We start from the raw sequence: 25,681 nt of genomic DNA on the forward strand, positions 1-25,681 counted from the left end.
CAAAATTCCCCAGGGATCACTACTACTGCTCAAATACCCATAATCCTTTAACAAACGAGCAACACAAAGCCTTTTGAACCCAACAGATGCCCCTGCAAGAATTCCAGTGCCTAATGCCTAGACAAAAATCATTAATTACCTACCATTTTCTTGTTATATAAAAATAGTAAATTCTTTAATGGGAGAATTTCGAAGGCAATTATTTTGGTACAAAGGGTCTTTTGAACCTGCAGTAACATACTATTGACCTAAAACCTCTCTTCTTCTACCCCCTAATAGGTAAAGTCAACTTGGTCTATTTATGTGGCCACTATGGAGAGATAGACTAAGATGATAAATAGGATGGTCAGCCGTACATCTTAAGCTTCTGGAATGTGAAATACAGATGAGCGTCCTAAACCTGATAAACTGACTTCTCTTAGCCATCCTGACATGCCATTATTGGGCTCTAAGAGAAATTAGTCTCTATAGAATCTCACACTTGTAGTTCCATAGAAGCAAGTTATTTTTTTTTATTTCCCCACAGAAGACACCATGGATATTAGCCTCTTGTCTGATGCCAGCCTTGCCTTATAGATGCCAAACTCATAAGGATGAGTCAATAGGATAACGATAATTTACTTTTTAAAAAATTTTCTTAAAGTATTTCCTTGCCTGTGATCTCATGTATATAATTCCCTGAGAGACAAAACATGTCATAGGAAAAATCTCTGTATGGGGCTATTTGTTTCTCCTTGAGAGCATCTACCAACAAACTCCACTATAGAGACAAGGAGAAAACCACCATATAATTTGTATTTTAAAATATTGGGTTCCATTCAGAATATGTTTTTAAATACTCAAAGGGAGAAAGAGTCCCTTTTAGAAAGTTTCCAACAACAGAAAAATGATAAAAGTTTTAGACTGTAAAGGGGTTCGTTAAAATGTTTCTATCCTTCTTAGCCCAGAGCCTCAGAGCAGATTGGAACGAGAGGCTTTAGCCACTTGGCTGCTAAGTATTCTAACCATAACGAATAATTCCATGTGAGCTGATGACAGTTATTACTTAGCCTGGTTTGAGGAGGGGGGGACACAGGAGAAGGTCAGGCTATGTATGTGAAGCAGTGATTAATAGTGGTTGAAATAAGTCAAGGAATTTGTACTTGGGTGTAATATTTCTTTTAAATTTTATTACAGCTGACAGCTAGGTGGCTCAGTGGATTGAGAGCCAGACCTAATGACTCAAGGTCTTGGGTTCAAATCTAGCCTCAGCTATTTCTTAACTGTGTGACCCTGGGCAAGTCATTAAACCCCAATGCCTAGCTCTTATTGCCCTTCTGATTTGGAATCAGTACACAGTATTGACTCTAAGATGGAAGGTAAGAGTGGTTTTTTTTTTTAAACCATATTATATATTTTATCTTTTTGATTATACTTTACAATTAAATATACATTTATATTTTATTTAAGAAAATTTTGATAGCTTTTGCTTTGATAACACCTTCATTGCAAATATATTTCCCTCCCCTGCTCCTTGAAGAATAAAGAATAAAAGGGGGGGGAGTATCTTATTAAAACAACTGGACAGAGCTCTTAACAATGTAATCTTAATTTTAAAAATGGAAATATATGAAAAGGGGGAATGAAGGAATATGCAGTGTTCCATCTCTACAAAGAATCGATCAATCAATAAATGTTTATTAAACACCTACTATGCGTCAGGCATTGTGCTAAGGACTGGAAAGTAAAAAGGAAAGTATATTTCCTCTTTCTTTCATGTAAGCAGACTTGGATGCCATTTTTATTGCAGTTTATTTCTATATAAATGAAGCTTGGGGTGGATCACACACTTTTCTCAGTTATCTACGGGCAGGTTGGTCTTCTGAGGAACAGAAAGAAGACTGGGCATCATGGGAGAAGAGGGCAGCCTAAGCCTACGAGAATCTAAAGGCACTCTGAATCCCCACGAACACCACAGGAAATCTTCAAAGATGAACCAGACTTAGCAATGATAAAGAAAAAAACAAAGAGATTCCTATACACTTCTTCATATAGATGTAATAAATGAAAAGTGGAATTATTTAATGTAATATTAATAAAATATTGTGGTTACTGTTACAAAATCAACTCTCAAGTCAGGAGTCCATTAGTAGTTCGTAACAATGTAATTTTAATTAAAAAAAATGGAGATATATGAAAAAGGGAAATGAAGGGGACAGAGAGTCTCACCTATCTAGAAAAATATCTAAGCTGAAATCCCAAAGCCACTAAGCTGCTTAGGGAGGGAGAGAAGCAGGGAGGGAGGAGGAAAGAGAGAAAGAGAGAGAGACACACACACAGAGATAGAGACAGAGGGAGACAGACAGAAACAGAAACAGAGGCAGAAAGAAACAGGGAGGAAGAAAAGAGAGAGAGACACAGAAACAGAGACAGAGAGACAGAGACAGACAGAGACAGAAAGAGAAAGAAAGAGACAAAGATAGAGACAGAGAGAAAGACAGAGAGACACTCTGGCAACGTATAGAAGCAAAATATAGGGTGCGGGGTAGGACAAACTTAGGGAGTGCCTTCTATCATCACACAGATCAGGGATCCATAAAGAGTCAAGATGGACCAGGTTAGGCAGGAGGGAAACCAAAGTCATGTTGGAAAGCATTGAGAACCCAGACAGGGCAGGAGACAAGGCCCCTGTGTAACACATAGGCAGTCCGGCCAGAGACTGGGCAAAGCCAGGACCCCGACAATCCCATGGGAGACCCAATGGGAGATGGGACAGAGCAGGACCCCGGCAGTCAGTGCAAGAGGCACAGAGGGAAAATGGGCCAGGGCAGTGCATGAGAAGTGAATTGTCTGAGGTCTTGGTCTGCCAGGCTCACAGAAGGGAATAGTTAATCCTTGGTGAAAGACTGTGGAAAAGGTGACAGAGAAAGGAGCAAGGCCAAGACCTGTGTTAAGCCACCCTGAGACTGAGCCAAACTCCAGAATTCCTACACAAATCTGGACCTAATCTTTATCTCTTTGATTCAGGCCCCAGCAGCGCTTGCCCATATTATTCCAGAGTGTGGAAAAGAGCAGATTCGTATCCAGGAATAAATCCTCAATCCAGAAATCGAGACTAAAGAAGAAAATATCAAGTACAATGAAGAAAGACCATAGTTTTTTCACAGATTGAGAAAAGCCCAAAAGGCAAAGACAAGAAAAGTCAAGTTAACAAACATTAAGTGCCTACTCTGTGCTCAGAACTGAGCATACCAAAAAAAAAAAGACTAAAAGAATTCCTGACCTTCAGGAACTCGTATTAATAAGGGAAATAAGATGTAAACAAACTCTGTACATACAAGACCTACACGGGGTAAAAGGGAACGAATTTCAGAGGAGGGCCAGGAAAAAGCTTCATGAAGAAGGTAGGATTTAAGCTGAGATCTGAAAGAGCTTGGGGAAGTCAGAATACAGAGATGGGAAGGGGGAGGCATTTAAGACTGTGGAAGAGGGAATGAGAAAGCATAGTTAGGAGACAGTGTCCTGTGCAAGGACAGAAGACCAGTGTCACTGGATCACACAGTACCATGGAGGGAACCAAGGCAGAAGATCAGAAAGGTAGGGAGGAGTCAGGTTGTGCATGGCTTTGAAAGCCTAACAGGGGATTTCCATGTATGATCCTGGAGATAATAGGGAGCTGCCAGACTTTATTGAGCAGGGGAGTGGGTCATGACTTGGTCAACATCTGTACTTCAGAAAGATCAGGTCTGAGCAGAGAATGGACCAAAGTGGGGAAAGCCTTGATGTAGGGAGACCAATCAGGAGGCTTCTGCAAAGCATTAACTGATGAGGGCTTGTACCTGGGTGATACCAGTGTCAGAGGGGAGAGATAGTGAAGAACTGAGGATAACATCTAGGTTGGAAGCCCAGGGCATTGGGAGAATGGTGTTGCCCTCTCCAATAATAAGGAAGGTAGGGAAGGGGGAAGGTTTAGAGGGAAAGATGGGTTCAGTTTTGGATATGATGAGTTTAAGACACATACTAGACATTCAATTCTCAAAGCAGTTTGTTGGCTCTTTGAAGACTAAACAAACAAACAAAAATACACAGAGGACAATTATGTATTATTACCATCCCTAAGCGTTGGCCACAGTCTAGTCTCTCACTGATGGAGCTCTGGTGGAAGGATATGGTGGAATGAAGCATCTATAGGATGCTTAGAGACAAAAGGCATCTTTTGACAACATTCTCTTGAAACTCTTCTCTCTCTCTCATACTTACCTTTATCTGGGGTCTCTTCCAGTCCCCCTACTTCCATCTTCTTGCACTAAGCAATCATTTTAGATGACACCTCATCGCTGGTCCCCTTCCAGACCTTTCCTCCGCCATCAGTGGTCTCTCTCCTCCTTTGACCTTTAGTCCATTGGCTACCCCACTCTGCCCCAAGTCCCTTGTTGCTGAGATCTACTTGGCTCCCAAATTTCTTCCTTTCACTTCTAGTGGAGTCCAGTTTCTTTCTGCCCCAATTCTTGCCCATCTAAGTGGGAAAGCCAATATTTACCTTGATGTCTCCCTCCAACAACACAGTTCAGCCTACCAATTAATTCATCAGGGTCCTCAAATCCCATGACCTATGTCCCCTCTCTACCTCCGTTATCGATAGGAAGAGTCATAGATTTAGATAGATATAAGTACAGATATATGATATTTCCATGTAGAGCTGAAAGAGAACTTAATGGTCACCTAGTCCAACCTCCTCTTTTTACAGATAGACATTGAGACCTGGAAGGTTAAGTAATTTGCTTAAGTTCATTTAGTTGGTATCAAAGGTAGGATTTGTGCCTCTATCTTCTGACCAGCAGATGCACCTTTTGTTACACCACCTTATTCACCACACCCCCAAACAGTCCTACTTCCACAATCCTGAATTTTGATTCCAGCTCCTTAAAGACAGAGACTATTTCATTTATGACTATTTCCTCAGCCTGGGCACAAAATAGGTTTTTTTAGTTTTATTATTAATTTTATTATTAATTATTTATTAGTATTAATTAATTGTTATTAATTAATACTAATTGACTGATCAGTTTGTAATTCGCCTACTGATTACAATCTTGTTATTCTTCTGTTTCTGATTTTGCCTCAGTCCTAAACATGTGTCCTTTGTCCTAGGCTGAATCCATCATTCTTATATTTTAATTCATGGTCCAGAAATCCAAATCATCTTCCTAGCCAGCTATTTACTGCCCAGGTCTTCTGCTCCCTTTCCATTCACCTTCCTTCCATTAGAAGTACTGGTAAAAATCCTTTCTGGACTCCTAATGTCTTCAGTTTCTGACCAGAACGTCATAATCCTTAATAAAACTTCCTCAGTTCCTTTGGGTGACATTTGTCCTCCTAAGAATAATCAGTGATTTTCAGATTTGACATGTGCCAGGAAGTTCCTTGTTATGTCATCTATCTACTTACACAAATGCAAGCACATCTCTATATAAATGTATATATATACATATATATATATACATGTGTTTATATATGCAGATACATATATATGGGCATACATACCTCCTTGTAAGACATTAGACTTCTTGGTGTTTTCAGCAATTTGGCAGTTGCCTCGCAAACTAATACAAATAGTATATTCAAGAGAATATTAAAATTCATTCCCCTTATTTTAAATCAATAGTGTGACTTGTTTTGTCAAAAAGAGGTCCAATTTATAAATGATAAATTTATAATTATTATTTTATAAATTATATTATAATTATAAATTTATAATAAAACTGGAGTCAGAATTAAGAGACTTGGAGTTAATCTATGGTTCTTTTACTTTATAACTGCCTGAAAATTTCACCTCTCTGCATCTTGGTTTCTCCATTTATCAAACAGATTTTCGCACCTCTTTCTTACCTGCTTCATAGAGATATCGTTATGTATTTAAGCTATGTCTCTTGAAGATTTTGGATTTCTTTCTTAGAAGAAGTTGCTATTATAGCCCATGATATCATCATCCTATTTTTGATTTGGGCTTCAGCCAGCAGCTATTCAGCAAAATATCATGAGACTGAGGGTCAAGTTGTGTAATACTGTTGATCATGAGTGCTAAGAGAAATCCGAAAAAGGGAAATTTGTGTCAGGAGTACAAGAACAAGGTCATGGAGTCAGCACCTACCCTGTGTCAGGCACTGTGTGCAGCAATGGGGTTTGAGTCTAAACCTGGGAGTTCATAGGTTTGGGGATCTCCCAAATGAGGAAAATTTTGCTGGTGTTGATAAATGACCACCATCCTACAATTTACACCAGTAGAGAGTTGTCTGTGACTTTTGAAGGTTGCATGGGACACTCAGAGTCCCCCAGTCAGTCTATATCACAGGCTGGACTTGAACTCGAGTGGTTCTGACTCAGGCTTTCTCTCTAATCACTAAGTCAATGCTGCCTTTGATCGTTGGATAGTATTTAGATTATGTCATATAAATGGTATATAATTTCAATTCTATAATGAGAGAAACTCTCGTTATGATATATGAAATATGAAATGGAATGGAATGGAAATATGAAAACTCTCATAAGAAGTCAAGAAAAGTTTACTATATGAAGGAAGGGAATCTTGTGCTGGATAAAGCTTTGGGCCAATCAATCAATAGACTGCTGTGTGCCAAGGAACTATGCTAAAGTGTGAGGATACAAAAAGAGACCAAAGAAAGGACCAGAAAGGAAAAGAAATAGCATGGTACACGACACTTAATTTAGAATTTATGGCTTAAACTTTAAGCTTAATTCAGAATTAATTAATTAATTAAAAATTTAAGGCAAATTCTCTTGTTGCTCCCCGTGTGACATGCTAAATGTCAGTTAATTTCTTGGATCCTCTGTTCTTTTGTCTGTAAGATGAGAGGCCGGGCTAAAATGTTCTTAAAATTTCCTTCTAGCATTAGATCCTACAAAATTAAAACAGCTTATCTATTCAGTTCATAACTTCTACATCGCTTTGTGTCATGCAAGAAAAATTCAGTACTCTGCATTTGAAGGACAAATCTGCCAAAAAGAAATGGACTAATTAAATTATTTTAAGTATTATTACTTAGAGAGAGAGGAATTCAAAGGAATGGAGATCCATCTTGCCTTTGAAAATCTCTCAGATACAAACCATTTCCACTCACAATTTAGAAGTTTCCAAGCAACACATAATATTTCATAATTGAGAATAAACAAAAAAGGCATATTTTAGATAACTGTTTTGCTTCATCAGGCAGAACAATAGCAACTTTGCTTTCTCTGTACCCTGGAGAATTCCTCTTTAAGCACTTCCTCTAGGAATTCCCCTCTCAACTTGGTCAAAGGTGAACTCAAGAGATACTTCTAATATTTGCATTAATTAAAGATTTTCTTCTCTTAGTCTGATCATTACCCTATCAATTTCAGGAAGTATCCTTACTGAGCTGATCCGACCTTTCTCTTTAGAAACTGGTTTGGCCAAGCAAAAACAGTGAGTCATAGAATCTTTTTTTTTTTAAATCCTTGCCTTCTGTCTTAGAATCTCTGGCAGAAGAGCAGTAAGGGGCTGGGCAATTGGAGTTAAGTGACTTGCCCAATGGCGCATAGCTAGCAAGGATCAAAAGCCAGATTTGAGCCAAGGACTTCATGTCTCCAGGCCTGGCACTCTGAATCACTTAGCTGTCCCAACTCATAGAATATATGTTTACATATTGTATAATTATATTAGTTGACAAATTTTGTGTATATAATTTATAGAAATAGCATTGTGTGGAATTAATTTAGAATTTAGCTTCAAATCCTCTACCTGCGTGACATTCTAAAAATCAGTTAATTTCTTTGAACCTCTGTTTTTTTGTCTGTAAAATGAGAGGATTGAATGAAATGATCTTAGTTTCCTTCCAGCTTTAGATCATACAAAGTAGAATATTTATCTACTCTGTTCATAACTTCTACAATGCTTTGCATTATATATGGAAAATTCAGTACTCTCCATTTGAGGCAAAAATATATGCATATGTGTGCAAATATACATAAATACATTTATATGTATATATTTATACATACACAAAAGTATATATAGTTATATTATTGTTGTTGTTCAGTCCTTTGAGTCATGTCCAACTCTTCAAGAACACATTTGGGGTTTTCTTGGCAAAGTGGTTTGTCATTTCCTTTTCCAATTCCTTTTGATGGATGAGGAAACTGAGGCAAGCAGGGTGAAGTGACTTACCCAGGGTCACACAGCCAGTACACTTCTGAGGTTAGATTTAAGCTCAGGAAAAATGGTCTTCCTGATGCCAAGCCTGTGCCACACATATACGCACATCAGCAAGTTTTTATCAAGATGCCATTTTTAAAAAGTAGTCTATAATCCCAGTGATGGCGAACGTTTTAGATATGGAGTGCCAGACCAAGTGCCATGCCTGTCCCTCCACCACATGCTGAGCATGCCCTGCCCCACTCTACCCCACACAGGGAAGGGAGGAAGAGCTCCCATTGGACTATTAGGCAGAGGGGCAGGGGATGTGAAAAGATGTCATTAGGTGTGATAGAGATGGAGAGGGAAGCAGCTCCACCAGAGGCTCTCTGCCTTCCTAGTAACGAACTCTGGGGGAACAGCTGTGTGCCCAAAGAGAGCACTCTGAATGCCATCTTTAGCACCTGTGCCAGAGGATCACCATCACTGCTATATCCTGCTTTTCGCTGCATATCATAGCTGGATGAACCAGGGCACCAGTCTAACCTAGAGAACAGACTCAGCTGAGCCCATCAGGACCAGAATACTGCCTCTTCCTTTTCCCACACCCCACCATTGACTGGTTTTAGAGACCAGGAAGCCTGGAGACAGGGAAATCCTTTTCTTCAGATTCATTGGTTCACTATGTCTCTTGGTATAGAAGTAGCCCAAGAGTTGCCATTTATAGCCATGATGGTGAACCTATGGAACATGTGTTAAAAATGGCATTAGCCCTTTCTCTGGGCGTGCCTGCAATCAACCACCAGAATCTGTTACTAGAAAGCCAGAGCTGTTCCCCTCTCCCTCTCCATGAGCCTGAGGACATTTCTCACATGTCCTGCTCCTCTGTCCAGCAGCCAATGGGAGCACTTCCTCCCACCCACAGGGGTGATGAGGTGGGGGGCGGGACAGGGCACTCAGTCTGGGGGGTGGGGTAGGGGTGAGATTTGGCATTCCATCTCTAAAAGGTTCTCCAACGCTGCCATGTCTTTTCTTACCATCCCACAAAGACACGTTTAAACAACTCTCCCTTCTGGATCCTGCTCAAATCCTTCTCCTGAATATCTGCCCTCCTCTGAGCTGCCCCTGATTTCCTCTTCTCTGACTTCTTTTGGCACTCACAATAAGTATTACACCATTTGACCTTCACTTTTAGGATGCTTTGCTGTTCCGTTTTTTTTATTCCTGGGTTTCCTCGTCTCCCCAGTGGTAAACAATGAGAGGTGGAGGACTACATATTGTGTTTCACCTGCATAGCACTTAACGCAGTACCATCTGCTCTTCGGGTACACAATTCCTTATTGCTTGGTTGCTGGGCTGATTTCATAATTTCTATTACAGGGGTCAGTGAGGTGGCTCAGGGAATGGAGAGCTAGATTTAGAGATGGGAGGTCCTGGGTTCAAATCTTGCCTCTGGTACTTCCTAGCTAGGTGACTGTAGGCAAGTCACTTAACTTCCATTGCCAAGTCCTTCCTGCTTGTCTGCCTTGGATACAATATACAGTATTTATTCACAGATGATTCTATTAAAAATTAAATTAAAAAAGAATTTCTACTGCAAACATCTTTTAATTTTTTATTCCTTGAAATATTGTTTACTTTTATCTTAAGATAAAAAGAATAATTATTGTGGGAGGCAGTGTGGTACAATGGGAAGAGCCTCTTCCTCTTACTAGCTACATGGCCTTTGGCAAGAGGGGAAGGGGAAGGAAGCTTGTCTATAGAACTTTCTATGTACTGAACACTTTATAAACATGATTTCATTTTACAACAAACCAGTGAGGTAGGCAATATCATCACTCCCATTTCACAGTTGAGGAAATGGAGACAAACAAAGGTTAAATACCTTACCCAGGATCACCCAGTTAAGTTTTTTAGGCCAGATCTAAACTCAGGTCTTTCTGACTCTGGGTTCTGTGCTCTAACCACTGAACCACCTGGCTGCCAGCATATCATTTCACTTTTCTGGGCCTCAATTATATCATCTGTAAAATGAAGAGGTTAGACTAGGTGATTTCCTTTTTTTTTTTAACCCTTACCTTCTCTTGTACTTGATTCTAAATATTAGCTCTAAGGCAGAAGAATGGTAAGGGCTAGGCAATGGGGGTTAAATGACTTGCCCAGGTCACACAGCTAGGAAGTATCTGAGGCCAGGAATAGCTATGTTTTTAGCAAGTCTGATTTTATATCAAATGTATTTGTGTATTTATATATCAGTCTTCCACCTATCTATCCATCCATCTTACCTACCTGTCTGTCGGTGTCTGTGTGTCCGTCTATCTATCTCTCCATCTGTCTGTCTACCTGTCTATTTATCAATCTCTCTATCAATCTCTCAATCTATCTATGTCTATCTCTTTATATGTCTGTCTACCTAGTTTTCTTCTGTTTAAGGGAGGCATCTGTGATTTGCTTAAGTGTTTTAATTAATTAATCAATAACTAATTAACTAAGCACCTTGTATGGACAGGAAAAGCAAAATTAGCTCCTGCTCTCAAAAAGCTTACATTCCACTGGGGGAGACAGGGATGAGGAGGAGAGAGGCCATTGCAGATGTGGTTAGCACTCTTATTTCATAATTAAAGATCATCTAGATCTTTACATTTCTCATTTTACAGAGATGGAAACTGAGGCTGAGTCAATTTACCCAGGATTGTACAGTATACGATAGATGCAGGATTTGGACTCTTTGATCCTAAAGCTAATACTATACCACATGAAAAAGAGATTTATATTCTGTCAATCTCAAGATATTCAGATACGGATTAACTTTCAACTCTATGTTATAGCATCCTTGTTAGAGATTAAACCTTTGAAAAGATGGCTAACAGCATTTTTGTAAGTTTGCTCGTTTTCATCATTACTGCTGCATGCATTGGTTTTGTGCCATTTTCCACTCTAGGGTGGAATGCCGCCCTGAGAATGTGTCTAATGAGGAGAGGAACAGAACAGTCCTTAAGACTGCTGGCACAAGGGCCGGGTTCACAAGGGATTTGTGGCAGTCACTCCTGCACAAAAGGGCCATAGTTTTCAACAGCCTAGAATAGAACACAGGCCCTTTCTGTCCCGTCTGGCCCCAACTGGGGAAGGCCTCTCTTTGGGAACAAAATATTCAGTTTCCTTTGGAGTTAGGAGCCCTTCCTGGGGATGCCTTGGACAAAGACTAATTGTGTCTTTCCCCTTTAGTCTTTTAAAGTTTAAAAGGGAGTCTTTTGGCTTAGAAAGAAGCCAGGGAACTCGGGACCATGACTAACTGGAAGCCCTGTTAGGGTCCTTGGCGGGCTTACTAGAATGCTAATGACAAGAGAGTTTTCTGGTTCACCTGTAGGTGCCATTAGTGAGCCAGTGGCCACGGCTGGAACCCTCTTGCAACACTGGCTTTCCAAGGGCTTTGCTTGTCTCTTGCCGCTTGAAAAGCATTCTTTGAGTTCCCTTACTCCTGATTTTATTTATGATATAGAAGATGCTGTCAGTGGGAGTGGTGGAAGGTGAGCAAAAGTATCGGCAGCCTCTAAACCTTTGCCATCGTTTATCTTTATAGAGTATTTTGCAGTTTACAAAGTTCTGGACTTGATTCCTACAGTTTTGTGACTTGGCTGGAATGGGCAAGTCCTTGGGCGGCGAGGCGGTGGTGGAGTGAGGAGATGGGAGCTCTCCTTCAGCCTCAGAGGGGCCAATCACTTCCTAAGAGCACCTACTTCCCAGGGTGGTGAGGACCAAATGAGACGCTATTTGTAAAGCCTCTAGGGCAGTGCCCGGAACGTGGTTGGTGCCATATACAATGGGTCATCCCTCCTCTTGATTTGAAAATTTCCTCCTTTGGAAACGGGCAGCTTGTCTATAACTTATGCTCATGAAGAGTTGCCTCGGGCACCACAGAGCTGTGATGTGGCCACAATCTCAGAGCCAGTGTGCACCGCAATGCCTACCCCAAAAAAGGTTGGTAGCATCTATACAAATGAGGAAGTCGAAGGTTGAGAGCTGATGTGTGGCTTGCCTAAAATCACACTTTACTAAGTGTCCAGAGACCAGGACATGAACCCAAATCTAATTATAAGTTCTTTCTTCACTCCATCCTATCCATTTCTTAACAGGTATAAACTTCACCTTTGAGTGTTAATTCAAAAATATTAAAATTATTTTTTATTTTGTGCCTAAGCTGGATATTTTTAATGATACTGGGCCCAATGTGTGGAGGCTAATTTACAAGCCTACGTGTTGCCTGTTTGGGGGGAGGGGGGCAGTGTTTGCTGGGTGGCAGACACAAGGAGAAGAATCACTTTCCACCTGACCCAGAAAGAAGTGGAATAATTCGGAGCAGATAACACAGCTTCGCATGCAGGATGGTCAGAACACATGTAGCCAGCTTTCTAGGCCTTTGCTTTTATTTTGTCCAACTCCCATATGCAACAGCCCCTCAAGAGGTACTTGAGAATATGCTCTCTTTGTCTGGACAGAAACACAAATAACATTTCCTTTGTCCTTCTGGCCAGAAGGGTAAAGAGAATTGTTTTGCTTTATGTGCAAAACTTTCCTCTTCCCCCCTCCTCTCCATCCCCTGTCCATTTTCTGATCTGCCCTCTGACACATACAGAATGAAATAAAAGTATCCAGATTTGTAATTTATTCCTGAAATACATCTTCCAAGATCTACAGATATCTCACCACGTCAGCTTCTCTTAACCTGAACCTGACCTGTCACCCACATTAAATTACTTTCTAAACCAGAAGCAAACTTTATATCATAAAACACCATTCATAGCCACATCAATCCAATCTGAAATCTGCATTACTCTCTTGACCCGAACTTTCTAGATATCCACAATTCATAGATCGACCAGCTTTCCTCTATCAATATGCCTCCCCCTGATAGTGTATTACACTAATATATTACGAGAGGCCCAGCTCGCTTTGTTGATGTATAAGGGCAATGCATTAGGAAAGCAGTAGCTCACTTCCATGATGTATAGCTGTAATACATCGTCAGAGGGAAGCACTTGGGTGATGAATAACTACAACAAGGGCACCAACGGAGAGAGAACAAGTTCAAAGTGGATTTGGTTTTGCTTGTGGAGTCAAGATGAAGCACATCCAAGATTGGACCAAGCCCACCTCCTCACCCACCCCAAACAATGTCAGGTCTGTGTGTAAGGAAGAATCAACGCACAAATTCAAAGAATTAATTTTTCAACCCACATCTTTCTTCCCTGGTTTTTGTAGCAACAACTCATACAGAGGCAGGGTTGGAAACCAAAGGAAATTCATATAAACATTCTATTATAATGGCACCAAGACTTGGAGACCACAATTTAGATCAGGAAGATTTTCATTCTATCCTCTCCTTCCCTCCTCTGTCACCATGTCACTTTATTCAAATCGTGAAAATTGTCTGATGCCAAGTTAACCAACAAAGAGAAATGTTGCCGCTTGTTGCCTTGCCACTCTCAAAACTTCTCCATTCCCCTCCCCCCCAAACAAAAGTGCAAATCACCCAATGTTATTATTTGGGACCAAGCCAACTAGACTTGGACTCAGGAGGTCAAAGGTGAAAAGGTAATGTATTAAGCACCTTTAATTTGATGGAATCTGGACCCATCATAAAGCAGTTCAGCCTGTCAGCATAGAGTGCTACTGGGAAATCAAGCCAGAGCTAAACCAATATTTCTTTGAAGTTTGGAAATGAGATGGAGAAGTCATATTTCTTCTGATTGGGAATATTAAAAAGATTATGATAAGCACATGCATTATTTTACAATGGTATTCTTGCAAACAACATGATATGCATTTATTGTGGCAAAGAGAGCCAGCTGCTTCATGGGAAGGTTTGTTATATTACTTTACATACCTCAAGAGCTTTAAAAATGTGTTTATTGAATGAAACCAAGCTAAAATATTTACATTTGAGGATAGTATCTATATTATCAAAGCACAATGCTTTTATTCATTCAAAAAATCTTCACTTAGCAACTATAATGTGATGAGAACTGTGTGAAAGAATAAAAATTAACATCCTTGACCTTCAAAAGCTTACACTCTAGTTAAATCTTCCTGCCCCAATTATAGTAACCTTTTCCATATTCAGAGGGATCTGTAAAATACAAAAAAAAATTATGAATCAGAGGGTTAGTGTGCACTCTTTCTCCCCAGAGATGGCAACCTAAGCATACCTTATTTAGGCAATTCTCCATTCTTTCCATAAATCTTATAGAAAGATCTCAACTCAAAAATGGGTAGAAATTGCAGAGGTAAATGTTGACTTGCTAGAGGGGAAGATGTTCCCCAAATGAAAGTTTCTTTTTCCTACTAAAATTTATGCTGGTTAGTCTCAACTAGGACCTCACTGCAGCGACTCCTTTTTCTCCCTAACAGATTCCCTGACTTATTCATTTTGCTATAGTTGACTCTCCATCATATTTATAGCATCTGTTGCAAACCTTCTCTTTTCTCAAGTTTCTCACATTGCACCTTCTCCTAAACTTCTGACCTGACTTTGCCTCATGTTTCATTGAAACTGAGATTATTCACAGAGAACTCCCTCCTCTCCTCTCCACACCATCTCACACCTTCTGACATAATTCCCAGCTATGTCCTTGTTCACCACAGATCCTGGGGATGATGTGGCTCTTCTTGACAAGGTAGACTTCATTATATGTTACTTTGGTATCATCCCTTCTCATTTTCTATAGTTAAGGGCCCATATTACCATCCACACTTTCCAATCTTCAGTTTCTATCTACACACTTTTTTCCCTGCTGGGGGATATGCCCAAGTCATGGTCATTTTTTTTTTAATCCTCACCTTCCACTTTAGAATTGATATTAGGTATTGGTTGCAAAGTAGAATGGTAAGAGTTAGGCATCTGGGGTTAAGTGACTTGTCTAGGATCACAACTAGAAAGTATCTGAGTTCAGATTTGAACCCAGGTCCTCCCCACTCCAAGCTGCCTCAATCCTTAAAACAAATCAAAAACCCTCAATAGATCCTACCATGTCCATCAATTCTCTTTTCTCTCTCCTCTACTTCTTGGTTAAACTTGAAAAAATAAAAATGACTCAGAATCTCCTCTCACTCTCTCTCTCTCAAACTCTTGGCAACCTGACTACAAACCTCATCTTTCAACGAAAATGGATCGAATTTATTGTTAATCTTTAAATTACCACGAATTTACCATCAATTGCTAAATCTAATGACATTTTCTTTATTTTAATCCTTGGCTTAAAAAATTATCCTTCAATCTCTATTCAGACTGCATCAGTTCTTCCTCTAGAGGTGAATAGCATTTTTTGTCATGAGTCCTTCAAAAGTGTCTTGAATCACTGAGTTGATCAGAAAAACTAATTCAAAGTTATTCATCATACAATATTGCTGTTACTATGTATACTCTCCTGGTTTTTCTCACTTCATTTTGTATCAGTTCATATAAGTGTTCCCAGGTTTTTCTGAAACCATTCTACTCATTTCCAGTAGCATATTCCATTACAATCATATACCAGTTCACATCCTTCCAACATCATCCCCATGTTACTACAAGCTCTGATGATGATGTGGTCTTTTAAGGTTTCCTTTGCTGTGTTTTCTTTCATGACTACTTCCACTTCTCTGGATGCACTCACTTGGGATTTCTTTGACCTCTTCACTTTGTCCCCAGTAAATTTATCCCTAGAAAATCTCAATGTTCCATCTCTCATCTTTGCTGTTTCCCATGCCTAGATTGTTCTTCCTTTTAACTTTTATGTCTGTTAAGACTCGGTTCAAGTGTCACTTCCTCCAGAAGGCCTTTCCCAGTCCCTACAACTACTATTACCTTGCCCTTTAAGGTTCCTTTCCATCTATTGCTTTTATCTTTTCTATACTCATTTCTGTAGATGTGATTCCCACTAGAACTTACGTCAATAATTAGGAGAATCAATTTGTATTACAGCAATGATTTTCAATCACGAATTGGGGAACTAGTTAAATAGAAATTAACAAAATAGAAAATGGAATATAGTGGTATTATTGATCCAGACAAGATTTATTAATGACATTTTTGTTACAATAGTGACACATGATTCTGAATAGCAAAATGTATTTCAAAACCTGTTCAAGCAGGACAATTATATGAGAATATAAATACATACAAAATATTTGTGAAAACTTTTAAAAGCTTTGACTAATGTTAAAGTCCTGGGTTTAAGGAAGTTGAGGCAAAGATTAAGTGCAATTTTTAAGCACAAAATAAAGCATGAATAAATATCTAGAATTCTGAAAAAAAATGTGGAGGCAAAATTACATTACAGATTTATAAAAAACTCAGGTTAAGATTTAGAAAAAAACTGCTCAAACAAAGCCAATTTATTTTGACACATACTGAAAATAACATTCGGATGGGACAACTAACATATAAGAAAGTCATTGGAAGTTTCCCATTAATAAGGCAATTATTAGATAGTTACACTATGCCAAATAGTCAATTTCTACTAAATAAGTGATGTACTTTACCAGTATTTAAAGGGGAAAAAAGCAAAGTTCTTATGTTGCTTAAAAGAATTACTTTCCAGGAACTGTTCAGTGTCATGGAAATGGTATCTTTAGCACAACCACACAAATTGCACACATTTCTCAAGCAGCTCAAAGACATTAGTTTTATCTTTTCCATAGTTAAATGACCTTTTGTTCTGTGCCGAAATATCTCAAAAACTTCAGTTTCCATCCAGCTCCAAATTCTTCTTTTAAGTTCATAATGAAACAACTGTTCCATCAGTGAAAAGTCCTACCTTTGATTCCTTAGGTTCTTTCAATAGCAAGCTGCTCAGATTCTGGCATTAGGATGCAATTTTTAATTAGGTATAAAAGATCTACCAAAAAGGAGTGAAAATGTGCCTCCTATTATAATGTAGATTTAGATATTAGGTAGAAAGGTGATTTTCTTTAGTTAACTAAGTCTCTGCTCAAGGAAACAAAGACATTAATTTAGCACCGTTTCTCTAGGACAAGAAAATGAGACTCAGTGCTAATTATAAACATTGATGATTTAAAGAATCGGACACTGCCTCCCAATTTTTCAGAAAGTAGTTATCTAGAGTTTTACTTTTGTCCCTTTAGTCACTTTAAAGTCATCAAGAAAAACTGTAAGATGATACAAAACCAAGATAAGGGGTCCTAAAACATGTATACAAAAACACTCTATATTTTCTTACTCAGATTAAAATTCAGATATTACCTTCATTCATAAGAACCTATAAACACTGCATAGGCACACACTCATTTATAAGCAAATATGACAGAAAATTAGTTCCAACTACTTGCCTAAACACTGACACTTTTTGTAAGAGCTAGGAGGAAGTCATTAGAATATGATGCACTGAAAACAAAAAATACATATTTTGATAACTATCTTTACAATTAGGAGAAATTAGGAAAACTATACACCTGAGCATTCTAATTGAAAGGATACACTTGAGAAGAATAGCTACAATGCAGAGATAAGTTCTCAATAGCAATCCCTTTAAAAAAAATATTCCTATTTTCAGGTTTTCATAAAACTTTCTTAGCTGAAAAGATACACATATATATTTAACCAACTGTTCATATTTCCCACCTTTAGGAAATCCCTAAATATAGCTAATGAACCAGTGACTGCGGTTAACAGACAATATAAAAACTTGATATTCCTAGCACCCAAAGCAACATAATTCCATCAGAGACTAACCACATGAACACATGTTTGGTCTTAGATTTCTTATTTCATTTTCTCATAAATATTTTGGGATTTTATGATATTCCAAGTACTCACAATTAACTCAGTTCCCATTTAACATGCCTGCTGATTGAACATCAGAGGGAAAATTGTCAAGTGATCTTGTGGATGTCACATAGATACATTTGTTTCTTTTAAAATCAAGATTCCATAACACTTTATTTATGTTCTTCAGACCCAGCCTGATCTGTTCTGAACTTCTGTGAGGTATCCAAGGCTCTTTTTTCTCATGCAAAATTTCCTCCTACATTAAAAAAGTAGTTTATCAAGTTTCATTTCTGGGTAATCACAAAATATATACACATATCTGAGTTTATACCCACTGAATATTACTGGGTGAAAATTCTCCTGTACAATGAGTAGAAGATGGTGTTTGGAGTTTATGTATTTGTTTTGGTACACCTTTACTGCTAGTATATTTATTTCCTGTTAGGTTATGTTTTTCTTCATCCTCACTATTTTGTTTACATATTTCCTTGGGTTTTAACAAGTCAAATCTTTCTTCAGATTCAAAGTCCAACAGGAGTGATTTGGCCAGAGACTGCAATTCCCTGCAGGCAACACCAGATATTCCATCATCATAGGTATTTGTTGAACCAGAAAGTGGTGTAAACAGAATGAATTCATCATTAATATGCCTGACCAAGTTGCAAATATTTTCAACACAATTCTTGAGCAGGATAACATCACTGTAGGATCCCAATCCTATACAGGAAAAAAAGCAAAACTAAGTGAGTTAATTTTAATTTTTTTAGCCATTTCTGATTTTTGCATAATAGCAATTTTCTTTTACGTCAGATATCAAAACCAACGGCAAGGAACCATGTTATTAGTTAGCAAGGAATATTTCTTGTTATTAGCAAATAATTATTTGTTAAATATTATTTATTAGTTACTTGCTAACTAGTAAATCTTTGTCTCTGCAATACAAGTCATTCCATAGCCATCTTTAATTATGTGGACTCTGATTATCTGAGAAGTCATTAGGTATTATAACAAATTCCCAAACTTATTAATCATATCATTCCTTTGCAGTTGAAGGTGTAGGTAAAATATGAGCTGAATACTGAAGGAAGAAAAAGATTCTGAAAGGCAAAAAGGAGGACAGAGCATATTCCAAACATTGAGGAGTTGCCTAAATGAAAGCAAAGAGATGAGAATGATGAGTTGAGAAAGGGGGAAGCTAGCTGTATAGTTTGAATGAAATGGTGAATATGTATGTGAAGGAGAATAATGGCTAGGGATGTAGACTGAAGTCATATTGTGAAGATGAAGATGTTTATATTTTATCCTATAGAACAGTGATGTCAAATTTAAATAGAAATAAGGCCACTAAACTATCTATAAGGAATCCTGCAGGTGCATATTGACTTAGAAAAATATATACCATTATCTATATTTTATTAAATATTTCCCAATTATATTTTAAATTGGTTCTAGAGGCGGTTGGCAATATTGTGGATTACATGAGGTCCCAGATTATGTCTGACATCTCTGCTTATAGACATCAAGGTGCAAATTTTTAAGCAAGGGAGTGACATTATCAGATTGTGCATTAGTGAAGCTATTTTAGCAGTATGTGTATGAAGGGCGGACTGGAGAGGAAACAGCCTGGAGGTAAGAAGACCAGTTGGAATATTATAATAGACCAAATGAGAGGTGATGGTCTAAACTGGTATGATACCATGATTGAGGAAACAGAGGTAGAACTCAGAGGTGTGTTGGAATTGGCACTGGATACAAAAGATCAGGGGAAAAGAACAATCAAAGAAAACATGGAGGTCAGGAACTTGAATAACTGGAAGGATGCTAGGGAACATGAAAGGAGAGGCAGATTCTAGAGGATAGAAATTTAGTTGCTTTGGCCATTTTGAATTTTAGGATATGGTGGGACATTTAAGGAGACATGCCCAGTTAGCAATTGTATGGTTACATGTATACATTTGGGATTCATCTGCTGAGAGGTGAAATTTGAACTTATGAGAGTATATGGTATCTTAAAGTGAGAAACTCTAGAGAAAAGCATTAAGGACTGCACTTCAGGGGAAGCCTAAGAAGTGAAAGGAGGCTTATGAATCAGAAGAGACTAAAAGGAAACAGTCAGATAGGTAGGAGGAAAACCAGGAGAGTGGTGTCACAGAGGTCTACTGAGTAGAGAATATGCAAGAAAAGGAGCTGTCGATAGCATTAAATGCAGAATGAAGACCAAAGAAAAAAAACGAACAGATTTAGCATTGTAGGAAGCCACTAGTGAACATTAGAAGAAATTTTAGTAGTGTTAGAATCAAAGTGCAGAGTTGAGGAAAAAATGCATCATAAAGATGTAGAGAAAACAAATTCCCCCATTTTTTCAGGGGTGAAGGGTAGGACAAAAGATTGAAGATTTTTCAGAATTAAAGGCAGGTTTTTGAAGATAAGGGAAATGAATACCAGGTGCTAAATAAATTAAATGTTTGCTGAAGTGGAAAAGGGTACCAATTACTATTATGTCAATTATGTCAGTAACTGTTCTTGAACTTAAAGTTGATGAGGAAGATAAGCAAGTCAGCTACAATTGAAGTACTAATGAGAGTGGAAGACAAGTGTGCTTACAATAAGATGTTTTGATAAAACAAGGAATCTCATTTGGGAAAAATACCTTTCAATGCAGAAATAACAATTTGACTAATTTGCTCTAAGCAATGCTTCAACTTCAAGAATTCAGTAGCAAGATTAATTAGCTTCTTCACATCTTGAGATACTGACTCCTCTTCTTTAGCTTGAGCTCTAAAATCCTTCTGTATTTATAAAGCAAAGTTTATTTAAAATAGGCAATAAAATCACAAAGCAGTAAAACTTTATCAGAATGATATCAGAGGTTATAATCTTATCTGTTAGGTAGTTTTTGAGATCAAATTTTGTAAAAGTATTTGGAATGTTAAGAAATATCAAGATAAAAATGTAAAGCTATGCTTCAAATGAAATAAGAAATTCCTTCTTACATTTTATTAAGCTCTTTTATATTATTCTGTAACCAAAAAGTTGTTTTTAATGATAAAATGGAGAAGGGATAGTGGCAGAATGCAGAGGAAGTAGAAGGATAACTGTGCTATTTGTCTTATCAAGGAAAATCTTTATTACAAAATGATACTTCTTGGGACATGAATCATGTAACCTTGGAAAACTTCTGTGTAAATTTGTTACTGGAATAAAGAAAAAAATAAAAAACATTTTTAAAATGACACTTCTTAGACATTTATTAAAACCCATCTGAATGAAATGAGGTCTTATGATCTTAAAAAAATTTAATATGTGATGGATCAATTTAATACAAACTTTCTGTGTACATTTGCAGAGAATCACAATATTGGAGCTGGAAAGGACCTTAAAAATCAACCAATCCAACCCCATCATTTGACAGAGAAGGAAGTAGAGGCCTAAAGAAAATTAAGTAAATAGGAGGTAGATATTATTATTGTTATTATTATTATTCTCATTTTTATAGATAATGAAACTGAGGCAGACAGAGGTGAAGTGTCTTGCCCAGGGCCATAAAGCTAGTAGATGTCTGAGTCTGGATTTGAACTCAAGTCTTCTTGGCTTCTGACCACTACTCTATTCACTGTACTACTTGCAGCCCTCTAGAAAGGTTCTTATTCTTGTATCCAAAGATAGTTCCCAATGAGCCCAAATGAAAAATATAAGTTTAGCTAATTACATCATTAGAGTCAGTTTTACATTTTCTGGGTCATAGGGTAAAGTCTTGTTACCAGGTCAAGAGGTACTCCAACCTGTGCCCTTACTCAAGCCCTAACATCCTCTTCCTTTCTAAGAAATACCTATGGTAAATAACATTTCCATCCTAACTACTAACAATCCTATTTTCACCCGTGTTTTTTTATTCCATGCCTTTAATATTAAATAATATCCTGGTGGGATCTGCAAGTTCTATTGTTAATATATATGTGTTCTTTAAAAGATCAAGAATATTAATCTACAATCTCTTTTAACACATCATTCTACAATCAATTCATGCTTTTCCATTTTCTCTTGTAGTATGGGAAAGGACTTAACATTTTTCCAAATTCACTTATTAAGCTCTTAATTTACATTTTTAAATTTTATTGTTATTTTTTTATTAATTCAATTTTATTTCTTTTATTTATTCATTCATATTTCCTTTTTTATCCAATGATTACAATTCAGAAAAAGCTCATAATAACTAATGGTAAGAAAGGGATAACTAAATCAACTTATACATCTTTTATTTGTGTGTGAATAAATACATAGGGAAGGGGGTGTTGGTGGGAGGACATTTACAATGTCCAAAGAAAGGGAGGCTAGTTTAAGAAAAAATTCTAAAGGATTCAGCCAATTAACAAGGGATTTCGAATGAAGATAAAAAAGAAGGAAAACTTAAGGAAGTGGATATATACATTAAAAGCATTTTATATGGGTATATAATTATACCATCCAACTATAACCAATATCAATTATTCAGTTAGGGAGGCATCAAAATATAATGTAAAAAAGATGGGACTAGGAACCAAAAAGGTCAGATGCCATTCACTGCTCCACTAGCAAGCATGTTTCACTTAATATCCCTGAGATTCAGTTTCCTCATTGATTTGTTGTGAGGCTCAAGTCTTTGTACTCTTAGCACTTTAGGGTGGTGTATCTGGAATATAGTAAGTGCTTAATAAACGCTAACATTGATTGAAACATTATACACAGGTAGGAAATTATTAGCCTTGACCGATATACCCTCTAGAGTTCATGCTATGTATTTAAAACAGTTGAACAAAAACAATTCAGTGAGGTTAAAAAAATTCTCTGATTAAATAAAAATAAAATAAAATAAAATAAGTATAGTACTTATTGAGAAGAAAATAACATTTGTCTTACCGTTTTCCATTCTGTAATAGTATTTTCGAAGGATCTGATCAATGCCATTGCATTTGTTTTCATCTTTTCTATAACCTATAAAGGAATTGTTATGTTTAGATATGGAAAAAATAAGAATTATATAATTCTAGATTCTTTAACTAGATAGGGGCTGATATTGGTAGAGTAAAAACAAAACAAAACAAAACTGGCTAGCCAGGGAATCAGGGACATCTGGCTCTTGCATACTATGTAACCTTGAATAAAGCACCTTACTTTCCCAGGCTTCAGTTAATTCAAACCTGTAAAACTGCAGATTAGGCCAGATGAATTGTGCCAAACTTGTCAGCAGAAAAGGATCCTTATGGAGTACATATTGATTTAGAAAACCACAAAATAATGTTATTATATTATTATATTTTTATTTTTTTTTGTAAACATTTATCAATATTTTAACTTGGTTCTTCTCCTCTTGGCCAGTGGACCAAGAGTTTAAAACCTCTGGAATAGATGATCTCCAAAGTTTTTTCTGGCTTTCAAACTCTATTAGTCATTTTATTCTAGATCATCTACTTCTAACCTTGCCTTCAGACTCAACATTTAAACTAGGCAAGAAAGAGAGATAACTGAACAGAGCCAATGCTGTTACAACTATTGCTACAACTCAAATTGCTATATAATGAAAAAACTTCTACCCCCACCCCAAACGGACCACTCATTCTGAATTATATTCAATATGATGTAAATGCTGTGATGATTTAATGGTTCTGGGATCTCAGCATAAGACACTCTCTCTCCTTTGATGATGCAGACCACAACTCCTTCATGTATTCTCTCTATCCATACAATTCTTTTCTATACCCATGACTAAATTTTTTATAAAGGATTTATTTTTAAAACTGTAGGCCATTGTCTGATTCCTTCACTTGTTGGGGAAACCAATATAAATATTAGAGTTATGGATCTCTACTTTTAACTTCTGGTGTGTGAACAAGGTGTCTCCTTTTAAATTGCAAACCTGGTTAAAACTAGAAATCCTTACGCAAAAAGGCAAATTTGAACTATCAATTAGAATTGCTGGAATAGGACTTGTTTTTAAGACTTTATGACTATAGCTTTTAGCCCACCCTTAACAATGATAGATTTCTTCAAAGATCTTTCTCTGCAAAAGCTAAGCAGTGAATTAATTCTTCATTAATCTTCAAAAGGTAGTGGAAGTGATACATTTTTTACTCCAATTCTGCTCATCAAGGAAGAACTTACATTGTTAGAAAGTATGGGGAGGAGGTAATAAAGAGAGAAGTGACCATACCATCTTGACATTTGTGATACAGAAGGAGATAGAAGCCATTATCTTCTTCTCCAAACTTCCCTGTAACTGTGGGAAGTACCACCATTCTTCAAGTTGCCCAAGTTCACAGTGTCAACCTAACTCGTCATTCTCTCTCACCATATCCAAACTATTGGCAAAATTTTGCAACATCTATCTTATACTTCTAAACTTGCCACTTGTATATGAAATGTCCCCTAGGTTTTTGGAAAGAATCTAGAAAATTCAAAAAAAAGGTTTAATTCAACTTCACAAACAAAAAATCTGCTGAAGAAGTCAACCCAAGAGAGATGATGGCAAATTCTTAAGAATGAAATTCAGAAGATAAACTGAAAAACAGTTTCAATGAGGAAGAAAAGGGAATCTGTCTAAAGAGACTTAAATAAATACACAGAAAACTCACTGATTAACCTGAATTTTTAAGAGAAATGAATAGTTAAGAATAAGGGCAAATCAAATAAAATGAAACATAGTATAGTCCTGCCAGGGCAGGATGAGAAACCCTAAAGCTCAGAAATAGCTTAGCCTGGTAATCACAAAGCCAAAAGGAAAAAAAAAAAACAACTTTATGGGGAAACAGAGGAAGATCAAAGAAGGAATGGGAAACCCATATGAAGTAACTGAGATAGTGACAGTGGCTGATGCAGAGAATATATACCCACCCTACTCTTATTTCCTTCTGTTTTCTCTCCCAAGAAAGATCCTTAAAAAAGAAATTGAAGCCTAAAACAGAAAAGGAACAGCCAGCTCCTCTTGATGAGTTCTAGTTGTTGTTAATCTTTCATTTTTGAAGAGGAGCCATCACAGGATAATGTCTTGACATGTGCATGTACTAGGTTTAAGTGAGGCAGAGTTGCTAGTTTTCAAAGTCCAGTGGCAAGACAAAAGTCAGATGCCCGGGAGGCAGTGGAATGACCTTGGCATCTTTCATATCTGACCAAGCTCTCAGTGCTCCACAGAGCCTGCTTCAGGCACTGGAAACAAACTGTTCTCATCCACCCATTCCATTGGGGGAACTCCCCACCCCTACTTCACCAATGGGTTTGTAGCCTGTTGGATTTCCCCCGCTTGATTTAGTTCATCTACTGAAAGAGTTTTACTAGGGTGTGGCCTCTGTGCATTTTACACTTTTTGGAGCCACAAATGACAGTTAAGTGCCAAGAAGACATTAAAGGCATATAAATAGCCCTGGAAAAAGGCTTTTTTAATGAATAAGGCTAACAATGTAGCAAGTGTTTGAATAGCATGAATTTTTTAACGAGTCTGAGAAGGAATGCTTTTAAATAGATGCACTCAATTATAAGAAAAATGAAAGTGTGAGAATGCTGCACTGAGATCCATCATCAGATTTGACCTCTATCTTCCTAACTCTGCTAAGGCTAGACCATCAATTCACAACTTTTTTCCAGGATGACATCATTTGTCTTAAGTTATAGTGTTAACAAGAGTCTTTTTCCTTTACCAAACTAGCATTGCTTTTTGGAAACGGCTTAAAAAAACATTTTTGCCCCATTTTCCATAAGGGAACTTGAGGTTGTAAATAAGGTGCTTTTGATCA

General features: G+C 37.4%; 1 protein-coding gene across 6 annotated transcripts in view; it reads right to left on the minus strand.

Moving 5' to 3' along the window:
• Positions 1-16,186: 16,186 nt before the first annotated feature.
• KIF14 (kinesin family member 14) overlaps positions 16,187-25,681 on the minus strand; it is a 72,379-nt gene continuing 62,884 nt past the window's right edge. For all 6 annotated transcript variants that reach the window (XM_016430027.2, XM_016430028.2, XM_056815695.1 and 3 more), the window contains 3 exons: positions 22,815-22,889; positions 20,569-20,707; positions 16,187-18,635 (listed from right to left, as the gene is read on the minus strand). In XM_016430027.2, coding sequence (XP_016285513.2) covers positions 18,244-18,635; positions 20,569-20,707; positions 22,815-22,889 — 606 coding nt within the window. In that variant the 3' untranslated portion in view covers positions 16,187-18,243. The remainder of the gene's footprint in view (positions 18,636-20,568; positions 20,708-22,814; positions 22,890-25,681) is intronic.

The sequence above is a fragment of the Monodelphis domestica genome, chromosome 2 (genome assembly GCF_027887165.1).
Source record: "Monodelphis domestica isolate mMonDom1 chromosome 2, mMonDom1.pri, whole genome shotgun sequence".
NCBI classification, from domain to species: domain Eukaryota; kingdom Metazoa; phylum Chordata; class Mammalia; order Didelphimorphia; family Didelphidae; genus Monodelphis; species Monodelphis domestica.